General features: G+C 43.2%; 1 protein-coding gene across 1 annotated transcript in view; it reads left to right on the top strand.

The window, feature by feature from the left end:
* The window catches only part of DNAH14 (dynein axonemal heavy chain 14), a 2,000,441-nt gene that overhangs the window by 1,189,979 nt on the left and 797,594 nt on the right, over positions 1 to 12,868 (top strand). Inside the window, exons 55-56 of the mRNA XM_069608705.1 lie at positions 1,548 to 1,745; positions 6,427 to 6,588. Coding sequence (XP_069464806.1) covers positions 1,548 to 1,745; positions 6,427 to 6,588 — 360 coding nt within the window. The remainder of the gene's footprint in view (positions 1 to 1,547; positions 1,746 to 6,426; positions 6,589 to 12,868) is intronic.

The following is a 12,868-nucleotide window of genomic DNA, read 5'->3' as shown; positions in this document are numbered from 1 at the left end:
GCTTTGGAAATGATATTTTATGAATATTGTCATTTTTGGTTGCTGGCTCTCATTATGCCCCACAATGTCATAATCACACTCCTCTGGTATGATAATTATAATTAGTTATTTATAACGCGCTTAATACCCAGAGGTTTCTAAGTGCGGACCCGGGGTTCAAACCTGTATTGCACTGTCACCTTGCTTACAAGGCGAGCACATTGCCTCTAAACTATCCCCTCAAGTTATTATCCTGCCATCTGCATCTCTTTAATCAGCTTGGTTCATAACAAACAAATGAACCTGCTTCACGTTAGTTTTGGTATTCAAAAGGTTTCCTTCTCTTTACTGTTACTTTGTTACAGTTCACAATGCTAAAGTTTAGATTCCTGGACTCGGCCAGCAGGCGGTTACAGAGCGCTCTGTGGTCACAATTTAACAGCGGACTCAACGAATCTTGCGTGCACGTCCGATCGCCTTGCTGCCTCCAGGTCTTCTGCTGCTGTTTCCCTGTGTGGCCAAGCAACCTCTTTCCTGTGGCTTCCCGCGGCCCACGGCTACCAATTCCAGAGTTTTCCTGGCTCCCACAGTGATCCAGAACTCGCCTGCCCCCGGGGATGGGCTGACAGTGGGGGAAAAACTATGAAATGTTGTCGCCAGAAATGACCTACAACAATGTTTTAGTGCCCTGAAGGGGTTACACAGGAAATCGGATTACGTGAATGTGCAGTATAAACACTTTTCTCAAGTTCCAATCGATAGAACAAATATAAGTGCAGAGACATTCAGAGATGCAAGCAATGGGGGCCACTGACCTTAAGGTACAGCAAGTGTCTTCAGCTTACTGATGAAGGCTATGTTGGGGTCATTGAGGAAAGTTCCCAAGGGTTCCATGCATAGATTGAAGATGATTGGGGAGTGAATGGAAGCTTGGGGAAACCCACAATTGACTGGGAGTCAGATAGATTTGAAATAGCCCATCAGTACGACCTGGTACCTACTAGATAAGTAGGATGCAAACCATTTTACGACTGTTCCAGAGAAGTCCATCCTGTCAACAAGGATGGAAAGGAGTATTTGATGATCTCCTGTGTCAAAGGCAGCTGAGAGACTATGTTGTGCACCCCTCAGGCATTGTATCAGCACACTCCAAGACACCAGTGCCATGTGTGGCTGTAGAGAAGCAGGTGCAGATGATGTACACTGTGCAACTCCAAAAGTACCTTTGCCAGGCCAGAAGGTATGGAGAGTAGGGAAAAGACTTAACTGGCCCTCTGAATGCATGTACTAGCCCCCGCATGTACACCCAAACATTGCGCTGCCAATCGCAGGCCACCAAAAGTGTTCCCGCCGCTGGATGTGGGGGAAGAGATGGGGTGTTGAGTAAGACCCAGTAAAAGAGGCAAAATAGAGGCATAACCTAGATAGGTTCTACATCAAGAGCGTTGTCACCCAACTGGTTGTGTTGATTGTGCTTGGCTGATATGTTTTATATTTTGTTGTTGCGTTTCTTTTGGTCAGAGGGCTCCCTGCTGCCTTTCATTAATGTTATTGTTCTCTTGTTGTAGGTTGGGTTGGATGGTACAGGGAAAGTAACAAGTGCAACCATGGCATGCTACATATCAGGCTGCAGCCTCTACCGACTGTCCATAACGCGGAGTTACAGCCACATGGACTTCAGGGAGGACCTGAAAAAAGCTTTCAAGCAAACCGGATTGCTTGGTCAAAGTACCGTGTTTCTCATAACCGATTCAGACATCGTGAAGGTAACTCATGTGCAGAATTAATTTACTATTGTAAGAAGACACCAAATATTTTAGTTATATTGTATACCATATACCTCCAAATATCAGTAAGGTACATCAATAAATATCTCCTTCCATATTCTACACTTCTAAAAATAAGAATTGACTGGAACTCGTGAGAGCCTTCGGGCGACCTGTATGACAGATATTTCGAGACTCACTTCAATGTCTCTGGGTGCAGTATGTTCAAATCCAATACAGTTCATGGATCGCATTGGCCACTTATCCGCATACCTACTGTTATTAAATGCTGGCACACTGTTTAACATGCAAGGTCCATCGCTATCAAACTCCCAAAGCCCAGCGGTGCGGGTGAGAAAAAAAGATCCTTTTAGAATCCTTTCACTCTCGATGTGCCAAGATACCAGTTGTCAATAGATACAGGCTCAAGTTACACCACTTAAATCTCTGTGCTTACTGACCGTGCTCTCTGGCCATAATACACTCATGGCATACCTCTCCTACTGCCTGTCCATGTATATTCTTATTAAATGAAGAACTGTGTCACTTAGGTAAACATTTTCAAAGTTATGGGCACAAGCTTTAGAAAATGTCTCAGAGCCATAACGCTTTTACTACCAATTTTAGGAGCCACCCTGTGTCTAGATCCTGTTATCAGAGTCAAATAAGAAGAAATCATGGCTTCTGCCCAGCTTTGGCTGGATTCATGTGCGCAGCCATGTCAAGGTTGCCTCCAGCCTCTATAGGACCCTATAATATTGTGTTGGATGACCGCTTCTTGAAGAGTCTGTTTCTCCTAGTGCAGATCAGTTTGACTTCTTCAATGGCCATGCATTTAAGGTTTTGACACTACAACATTAAGTAGGATAGTTTAGCCCATCACTGAGGGTCCTAATGGACCTCTGATTTCAGTTTAAGACCCGGTCTAACATGGATGGTCAGATTCATCCCTATATTCCTCTGTCATCTGCACCATTAGCTCACTAACATGAATGTCTGCTGAGGCAACGACAAGGTGCATGTTTATCCCCGCCCAACAAACACAGCTGTACAACGACTAAAATGTACACTTCTGTATGCTTTCATGCACAAACTCTTCCATCTCTGCAATATTATTGCTAGACAGTTTAATTGTTCTTGATTTTATCAATTTGATGCCAACTGTGCATTGTTCACTTTCAGACACTTGCCACCCATTCCATAAAACCCCCTGTTGGCTCCATTGTGTGTTTTTCACCAGCACTTCTGATTCGGGAACATGTATGCATTTACTTCAGCTGTTCATCATCTCATACTATTTCCTTTTAGAAGCAGAGCTTTTTGTCATAATAGTGACTATTTTACTGATTGGTTTTGACGGTGCCTTAATGTCCCTGGTGCAATTTCTTTCATAGTCTGTCCTTTCCTATTGCCTTCTGTTTTCATCAAAATTATTCATTTTTGTGGAGGTCACTTTTCAAATGTTGCTGTTTGTTCATCAAGAAATAGTTGCACATAAGCTTGGTGAATGGGCCATCCTTGCAGGGCAGTCCTGTCTAGGAGCCCCTGTCTGACTTGGCCATTGAATGGAGGTGACGCCAAGGGGGCTAGGCCACCACAATCCAGGTGATTCCGGGTCAATGGGCAATATGGGTAGAATCCCCTGACTACCTCCATCAGGCTACACACGGGAGGGTGCAGGTCATCACATGGTATCCTTTCCATTTAAGGGATTTGGGAGTGATGCTTCAGTGGTGACCACAGCACCTTTGTGCACGGATCCCCTTCCACGGGTGCAGAAATCATATCCACAGAAGCAAGGAGCGGGACATAAACTAAGAGAGAAAGCATGAGCAGTTAACCAGTGATCTCACAAGCTCTCCATACACCTGCAACCAAGTGTAGGTCTGGGGTGTGGTAAGCAGAGGGGGAGAGACTGACCAAACTCAAGTTCAACATCAAAGTTCAAAGCCATCCTCAGGAGCAGGGCCCATCACCCAGTCCCAATACCAGCTGCATAGGAAGACACAGCTGAGTTCCCGTACTCCAGAAAAGCTGGAAGATGCAGTCAAAGCTCTAAAAAAAGGAAGGACCCTTTGGAAGAAGGAAGTAGGAGTTTAGAGAAAGACCTCATGTGGAGATGACTGGCGAAAAGCACTGAAGGAGCAGGAGGAGTGAGACAGGAGATTTGGCAAAGGAGGACCCAGGGGACTGAAGTAAGGAGATAAGAGGCTGGTGGAAATACCCTTGAGACAGGGGTAACATAGACCTAGGAGGCTGGGGAGAGAAAAGCCCAGAAAGATGGTCAAAGAAGGACCTGAGAGGTTGGGGATAGAGAGACCCAAGAGGTTTGCTATTGAAGAACCGAGGAAGTTGGTCTAGAGGAATTGGTGAATTAATGGAGGTGTTTACGGAGGAGGTGGTGAGAAATGTTATGGAGGAGGTTGAGGTGCAGATTCAGTTGTTGAAGGTCCAAAAAGAGAGGGGAAATGGAGGAGGAGGAGCTGAAGTGACGGAGCAAGTTGGAGTGATTTCTAAGAGGGGGGGGTGCCTGAAGAAATGGTGGTGAGTAGGGTAGAGGAGTAAAAGAAAATCAGCGAGAGAACAAGACGAGGAGACTGAGAGAAGCGTCAAGGGGAAGCTGGAACCAGTGGACAAATGAGCCTGAGCTAAAGCATTGAAGTGCAGAAAAAATACAAGGATAGAAATTGAGAGAAGGAACAAAAGAAGGGTCTACATGTACAACCTAGCCGTGACATCAAGGAGCAGAGAGCGGTTGTATTGGAAGGCCATAGAAATAAGACTCCTGGAGAGGTCGGCATTGCAATGCCTACTAAGGACTTTATAAAGACCTTAGGATGGCCTCTTGTCTATATAGGGCTCTTAGCCTTAGTTAAGGCCAGTTGTGGTGTGACTTCCACCACAGATCAACCACCAGGCTCCCATGCAGACTTGAGACCTAAGGCTTCACCACTTTGCCCTAGCTGCACAAGAACGTCACCAAAGAAGCTACAAACACTAGAGGCTCAGACTTTGCAGAATGACTGTCAGGGAAGGACCCAGAGAAATGACCAAGGGAATCAGGAGAGACATTTTATTTGCAGTTTTTTGTATTGTTTAGAGCAACCTACACCACATTCATTTTGTTGCGTTGAGCTACTAGGAGAGAGCAGGGCACGGGTTTAACAAGATCTGAATCACATTTACCACGAACACTGTGATGACGCCCATTTCCTGCCTCTGGAGACATCTAGTGAGGTAAATAATTGGGCCAAGTGCTTCCCCAAGCTAGTGGATGATGAAGCCAAATAGAGTAATTGGAGGATCCACTGGCCACTCCCACTTAGTCCCCATCTCGGGAAAGGTGGCAGTCACATAAGGCCAGTTAAGGGCATGTCCCCTTAAGGGTGACAGATCCCAACTTTCAACTGAAACACTATGGAACCATGACTAGAATCCTCTCCCAATTCCTAAAGAGAGTAGCTGGCTTCCAGAGTTTGGAGCGAGTTGCAGATCAAGGAAAGGCTATGAAGAAAAGAGGAGATTGGAGATGAGGGGGAGACAAGTCATTAGAAAGAAGATGAAGTTAAACTGAGAGCTAAGCAGGAGGTGGGTTAAGTCAACAGGAGAAGGAGCAAGGATTGTGGGCTAAGGAGAACATCAGGACAAGCTATCGGACAGTAGCAAAGCCATAGGTAGCAGGCTCAGGAATGCACGTGAGGGCAGATTGGGCTCAAGGCAGGGGTAAGGGTGGCACCCCAATCCAAAGGGTTAAAGCCCATATTGTGATGAGTGGCATGCTCATGGTGTGACCTCGGGGAAGAGCAGGATCAGAGAAGGAGCAAAGTAAGGTCAGTACCCTAAGCAAGGGAGATGACAGAGTTCTCTTAAGCTCACTGTTAGCTCTATCCTAAAGTAGTGTATATATTCTTCTTCTATCTACAACTCATAGCTGAGACCCAGCAATGCCACCACGTGCTACAAGGTGAAACGGAGATGATTGTAACACACTAACAACCCAAGACACACAGAAGGACTTTCGAACGCTTGGGTCTACAACCTTTAGCTATCCAGATGTTATCTACAAACCCCATCAACTCTAGCCACAATAGTAAATGGTGAAGGATCATAGAAGTTCTAGGCCAAAACACATGGCGAGACCCCCTACTCTAGAGCATACCTTTGAGGCTGAGTCACTGGGAAGTATCAAGAATCCTTGTGAACTTTAAAGGAACCTGGACACTGGTGGAACTGTTGAGGAGAGACTACCCCAATACCTTACGTTATGAGTGTGATCTAGAAGTGAACATTTGTGTGTTCAAAATAATAAGAACCGTGTTTACCAAATTGTTATGCTCAGCATGTTTGGAGCCCCAATCGGCTATATGATAGCACTTCCACAGAGACACTAACTTCTAAATTGACCCAGAGTTCTGGCCACATGCTGGTGAATGACTATCCTCACAAGAAGCAAGTTCTTTTGTGCACATTCCAAGTCTGAAGGGAGTTGATTTGCTTTTCCATTAAATACCCTAAAGAAGTGTTAAGACAACTCATTTGCAGCTGACCTGTGTTTGATGTCACTCAGCTTTGCAACATTATCGGATTTCCTTGTCAGTGCTATGCATCCACTATGACTCCAAGTCTTGCAGTGTGGAAGTACTTTGCTTGGAGCTGATGAAGCCATTTTCTTTTACTGCAGGATTCTTTTCTAGAAGATCTGAACAGCATTCTGAATTCTGGAGAGCTCCCCGATTTGTTTGACAATGAAGAGTTAGACAGTGTAGTTATGGAGCTTAAAGCTGCTGCCATGCAAGCCAATTGCTCAGACGACCGGCAAGCGATCATCGCATTCTTCTGGCAGGTATTGAAAACCGATATCGAATGCATTTTTGCAATGTAATCTATAATGTTTTTAAAATCCTGAAGCATGTTGTAATATAGCAGGTAGCTGAAAAGTAATGTAACTCATCTTAAAATGAAGATTCTCCTCTCTCTGGAGTCTATTCGAGAAGATGCAATGCTCCAAAAGGTATACCGTTGTTTCATCAACAGTCATTTTTACGTCTGGCTTTTTTGGGAGTACACTATTATGAAAAAAGTCATAAGAATTTTTGGGGAGGGGGCAGATAAGGGGCTGGGGGCCGGGAATAGTTAAACATAGGTGGGGGTGGGGTGGCTTGGGGAGCAACCCCGACCCAAAATAAAAAATAATTTCAACAACTTTTTTCGGAAGAATGTATTCGTAAAAGCAACAGTCATAAACATGACTTGCGATGAAATGACGTAGAACTGCTCCAAAAACCCCAGATGAGATTATATATTCCCATGGGGCCTGCAGAAAGCCTTGCAGCTTATGTGTGTGCAAGTTTCTGCAAACCAGCATAGATGTTTCCTTGAAAGAGCCAGACCTAATGCCCTTCCAGCTTGGCCAGTTTCGTATAAATGGCTGAAAAATGAATTTACATTTTTTTTTAAATTAGTTTAAAGTGCATTTTGGTTAATTAAAACCTTATACACTTCAAGAATAATATATCAACAAAACAATTACATATCAGTCATAAAAAAACCCTTTAGCAAACATATTATAGTCCATTATTATTTCCAATCTAAAAACACATATCAGAGAGGGGAAAAGAGAAACACATATTTAAAAGACAATTACAAATAATTTGCTAACAAATCGCTCGCTTCCAAATATAAAATGCTGCCCCAGTAAAAACCTTAATCTCTCCGTCAAAGATAACTGACCAAAATTGGTCAGATTCAATCATTTGAGGATCCCCAACTATATTTACATACCCTTTAGAGTAACATTCCTTTAATTTGGTACACATAGTTAAAATATGTCTTACAGTCTCCACCTCTATTTTACAATGCCTACACAATCTTTCTGCACGAGCAATGTTTGTCCGTGCCCCAATTATTTCATTACAGGGGAGGGTGTTCAGGCGTAATTGCAGAATAAATCTTCTTAAAGCCCTATTTCCAGTATTTAACAGATACTGTCTCGGGGTAGCAGGTTTCAGACCTTGAAGAGCATAGACAGCATATTGTGACTTAGTATAAAGATATGATTGATTTTCACACAGATCCCAGATACATGCTTTTTCCTTAAGACTTTTCAAAATACACGCAATATTGTCTTTTCCTATAGGTTCCTTAAAGCCTAAAGCTTCAAGGAAAGATAATACTGTATTTTGTAAACTTACCATATAGGTATTCTTGAACCTGCCTTAACTTTTATTTTTTCCTATAAGGTTAAGCAGATTTCCTTCCACCTCTTCCCCCGATATTATTCTAAAGTAAAGTTTATAACATCCAATTTTCCACAAAGTCCAGAGGGAAATGAGCCCCAACTCACATGTTATTGCTTGTATTGGCACAGCGTTGGGTAGTCCAAGGACAGGTCTCCAAAGATTCCCTTCAAGTTGGTCTAGTTTACTCAAATATTTGCTCTCCACTGTTTCCAGAGCATACATAATACCGGGAATGATACAACTCTTATATATCTCAGGGAATCCTTCGATGGAAGGGCCTCCTTTACTAGCCATGTATTTCCTTATAACATTCGATTTCTTTAAATTTTTTAAGTTAACTGCCTCTTGGAAAAAATTAATGCAGGGATTGCTCAGAATGGGCATCCCCAAATATGGGTAGGCCTCGACAACCTCCAGTTTAATAGAATTAATATACCATCGACCAACAAAATGCGTTTTCTGTAGGGAAGTTGACTTATATTGATCGAGTGCTATTGTTTCCTTGTTGCACCGATATAAGGACATCGTTTGTATTGGGGATTCTTGGAGGTAGTGGTTTGAGGCAGTGGCTTGAGGCACCATCTACCAGCAATGATGCTTTTGCTATCCTCATCGAATTTGTTTGTCAATTTCGCCTTGGCAAGCTTTTTGAAGGCGGCATGGACAAGGAGAGGACTTTTCATTGGGGGGCGGCTGAACTATGCTAAAAAAGTTTGTATCATTTTAAACCTGATTTGATGTATATTGTTTTAAGATGTAGCTAGGGGATGTACTGTATGATTATTATGATGGTTGTATTATTACTGGCTATGTATGCTTTATGGATATAATTATCCGAAATAAACTTGACCAGTGAACGTAACTCTGGTGGAACTGTAAGCCCCTTTTCTATCACACTTGTTGGCTTGATCCCCAGGGTTTAAAGTTCAGAGGTCCTTATCCCTATGACCCCAGGGGCATATGCATTAATTGCCCCCCCCCCTGGCGAATGGCATCGGCAAAAACTCAGCAGAGGCAAACCTTTTATTATTTATTTGTACTAAGCACACATATTGATGCTCTCTGGGGGTCACTTTACAACCCTGAGTGCAAATGTAAGGCATGTATGCCTTACTACAGGTCATTCCAGAGGCATTTGAGGTGGCAATGGAGCTCAAGGTGGAATTAACACACCTCCTTGACTTTAAAGGGCACAGGCTTCAATGCCTGCATGAGATGTTCATGCAGGCATACAAGGAGTGGCTTCCAATGGGATCCTCATGTTTTAGCAACTGCTGAAAGCAGGTCTATTCCATAGGAATCCATTGGGCGTGCTGTCTGAAAAGCATAGTTTGCAGGTACCATTTGCATTGTTTATAAAACCGAGGATAAATGCAAAGTGTAAAGGTGATTAAAGTTGGTGGTTCCCTACATGCTTTTAGCACATTTTACAAAATGGCCCCATGTTTCTTCTGTCTTCATCCTTACAACCAGCCGGTAAGATAACTCAGTGAGTTAAAAACCTTCTGCGGAGATGAATGTGTATCCTGCAGGTTATGACTTTTAGTCTGGGCTGGCCAACGAAATGATTAACTTTCACCTGGTGCGTTAGCCAGTCAAGTTCTCATTGATGAGGTCAGCGTGTAACTAACGGGTCTACTTTTGAATCCCGCTGGTGCCAACTCAGAGCTTCATCTTCAAGTAGTCCATAAATGAAGGGTTACAATTAATGCTATGTCATTTCTGAGACTTTAAGAAGTGTGTTTATTTCATTGGAATTAGTTTGATTTACAGTGTTATTATTGTTATTTATACTCTATTATTAGTATGATTAGTGTTACTTGTATTTGTAATGATTGTATTATTGGTGGTATGTTTAAAGATATTATTATTATTATTATTATTATTATTATTATTATCATTATTATTATTATTATTATTATTATTATTGTATAAGATTACGGGCAATCTGATTTACTTCATGAATTTATGAAACACCACAGGGCAATAACTGCCTATAGAGAAACAAGCAATTGTACCCTTTCTTTGCTCCTGCACCTGAACAGCCACATCCCTTGACTTCTCCTGGCCCTCCAACCTTTGCACACTGTGGCGGTCTGTTATGGCGAGCTCTGCACAAACCAGTAATAGCAAAATACTTAAATGTTAATGTTATGGGGTCTTGTATCGCGCACTGTTGCCACTTGTGTGGTGTCTTGGTGCCCTGGCGGATCTGCAATGGAAAGGGGCATGGGGGGTTGTTAGTGGGATTGAGAAGCAGAGAAGCAAGAGAGCTTTGATGTGCTGTTGGCAGCTTCAGTTTCGGAGAAACCGGTCATTGAGCATTGGTGCGTTTTCGGTTGGTAGCCGTCATGTGGTGTTGAGGTATGATTTTTCGTGGTTTGGTTTTGTGTTGGTTTGGGTGTTGTGAAGTGCGTGCGTTTTGTGGTGCAGTAGAGGTATGGTTGTGTTCAGTTCAGAGTTTGTGGGTGAGTATGCAGAATGGGGAGTTTTTAGTATTGTTAGTTAGAAGCAACCTATTTCCTGCCCCAACAATCCAGTTCAGTGCAAGAGTGCACCCAGATTCAGAGCATACATTGTGCCGAGGCCCCCCAACACTGCGCTCCCAAATTGGGCGTGTTTCTATGTTCTCCCCCCATCCTGCCATGTATAGACAGTCAGCGCACCTCCACCAAAGGCCAAGTAAGGCCTGCCTACCCTAATACCTGGTTAGGCTAAACAGCAAGAAGTGGCCAGCCCTTGTAGTAATTAGAGCTCAATGGGTGTATGCCCTGTATAAAGAGTAGACCCCTGTTCCTAGCGTGCATTGTTGGGAAGCCCCTGGATTCGAACTAACATAGTTTTGGGGTGTCCCGTAGTGGCATGTGTATATGGTATCGGATGACACCAATAGCATAAGAGCATGCATAGAGTATCCTGGTTCTTTGAGTAGTCTCTCATTCGGTAGGTTCATGTCTCTGTGTCTGCCGGCCCCCGTGTGCTCACCTTTCCAGTGGGTGTATCCTACTGGTTTTACATGGTATAGCCGTTTGGGTTGATGAAATGTGGTCCCTCCACTAGGTTTTGGTCCATGTTGGGTTTGTATTTGGTTTTGTGAGGTTCTGTTCCACATATCTTGCTTAATTTGTGGTACATTGATATCGTACAAGTGTTTTCTTTAGCTTCTTAGTTGAAGAGACGTGTTTTTAGGAGTTTTCAGAATTTTAGGAGGTCCTCTGTAGTATGTAGTTCTTTCCAGAGGGAGTTCCAGAGTTTTACAGCTATGCATGAGAAGCCTGATCTTCGAAGTATTGTTTAGCTTCGAGGCAGGTGTCGTTGCAGGATCTGAGGGTTCTTGCTGGTTTGTAGATGGTGATTTTCTTTTGTATGAATTCCGCTACTTGGCTGTGGATTTCTCTGTGTGATATGCACATTGTTTTGATGGTGATTCGTTTTTTGACTGGGAGCTAGTGTAGCATCCTCAGCGCTGGTATGATGTGGCCTCTTCAGGAGAGTTTAAGGAGAAGTCTAGGAAATGCGTTCCGTATCTGCTGTAGTTTACTCAGCAAGAATTATGACATTCCGAGGTATATGCTGTGAGTATATTGTATTCTTGACATGATTTGGGAGCTCATGGCAAGTGTTCTGTGTGTGAAGGAAAAGAAGGGTAGTATATTTTTGATTGAGTGCAGATGGAAGAAGCATTTCTTGATTATCGCATTTACTTGTGGTTCTAGTGTTAACTCATTGCCCATTAGGATTCCAAGGTTTTTGACTACTTTGGATGGTTCCACAGCAGTGTCTCTGGAGTTTTAATGGCCTGCACCTGAGGGGGCCCTTTATACTCACCAGCCCCTCTCAGGGGTAGGTCATTCGAATCACTAGACTGCAGCTTGCAGTCTAGTGCCTCCAAATCCCTTGTCCTCGTCCAGTACTTTGGGCATTGTGGGGCTTTAAATCCCGAATGTTCAAATTACCCTTTTCTTTCTGCACAGTGTTTTTAAATGCACTTACTTCCCTTCCAGTATTGATTATATTTTTAGGAGGAATGTTAAAATGAGTCAATGATTGGTTTGGAATCAAAGGAGAGTTAACTTTATCAGAACTTAAGATGGTAATGTTCTGATGTTCATATTTAACGTTCTCTTGTTGACTTTAAGGGTTCTTACCATTATAGATGCGCCAACTTTAGGAGGGGGAGCTTTACGCCTAACAAATGATTTATTCAGACAGTTTTTGCAACCCCCAGAATTTGGAGAATAAAACCTCACTCTGACAACAATCCTTTACATATTCTGTTATCACTGACATTTCTTCCTCTGAGGAAGACAAATACTGCGATTCACACAACTTAGTCCTCCTATTTCCTTGGGGCCGGTCTCCTCCCAGGTGATCATCCCGGCTAATACCACCCGCATGGATAGGATCAGATAGGAGCTGCTGTCCCATGGCCACCTGGGAGGAGACTTTAGGTAGGGCCTCTGTGAGGACTCCGCAGGATTCATCACAGACACCAAATGTGGGTTTCCGGGGTGCGGATGTGAATGGTGCTAGCCATATTGTTTCTGTTTTTCCAGACAGTAAAGTTTTTATCCAAAGGAGTGCTGTGTTGCCGATGCCCATGTCTTTTGACGAGGGTGTCGTGGTTGACTGTGTCGAATGCTGCTAAGAGATCGAGATGTATCAGTGCAAGTTTGTTTTGGAGTCTGCATTAGTCTGTAGGTCATCCCATATTGAAGGTAGTGCTGTTTCTGTTCCTATCATGGGTCTGAAGCCTACTTGTGCCTGATCTAACAGTTGGTTATTTTCAACATATTTCATTATGTATTCGTAAACATAGGTCTCTATTAGTTTTACTGGGTATAAAAAGTTCGGGATAGGTCTCTAGTTTGAGAGGTCTTCCAT

This window comes from Ambystoma mexicanum, chromosome 4q (genome assembly GCF_040938575.1).
Source record: "Ambystoma mexicanum isolate Mex_15411 chromosome 4q, UKY_AmexF1_1, whole genome shotgun sequence".
In the NCBI taxonomy this organism is placed as follows: Eukaryota; Metazoa; Chordata; class Amphibia; order Caudata; family Ambystomatidae; genus Ambystoma; species Ambystoma mexicanum.
The sequence above is the reverse complement of the archived record's forward strand: the minus strand, read 5'-3'. Positions and strand labels throughout refer to the sequence as shown.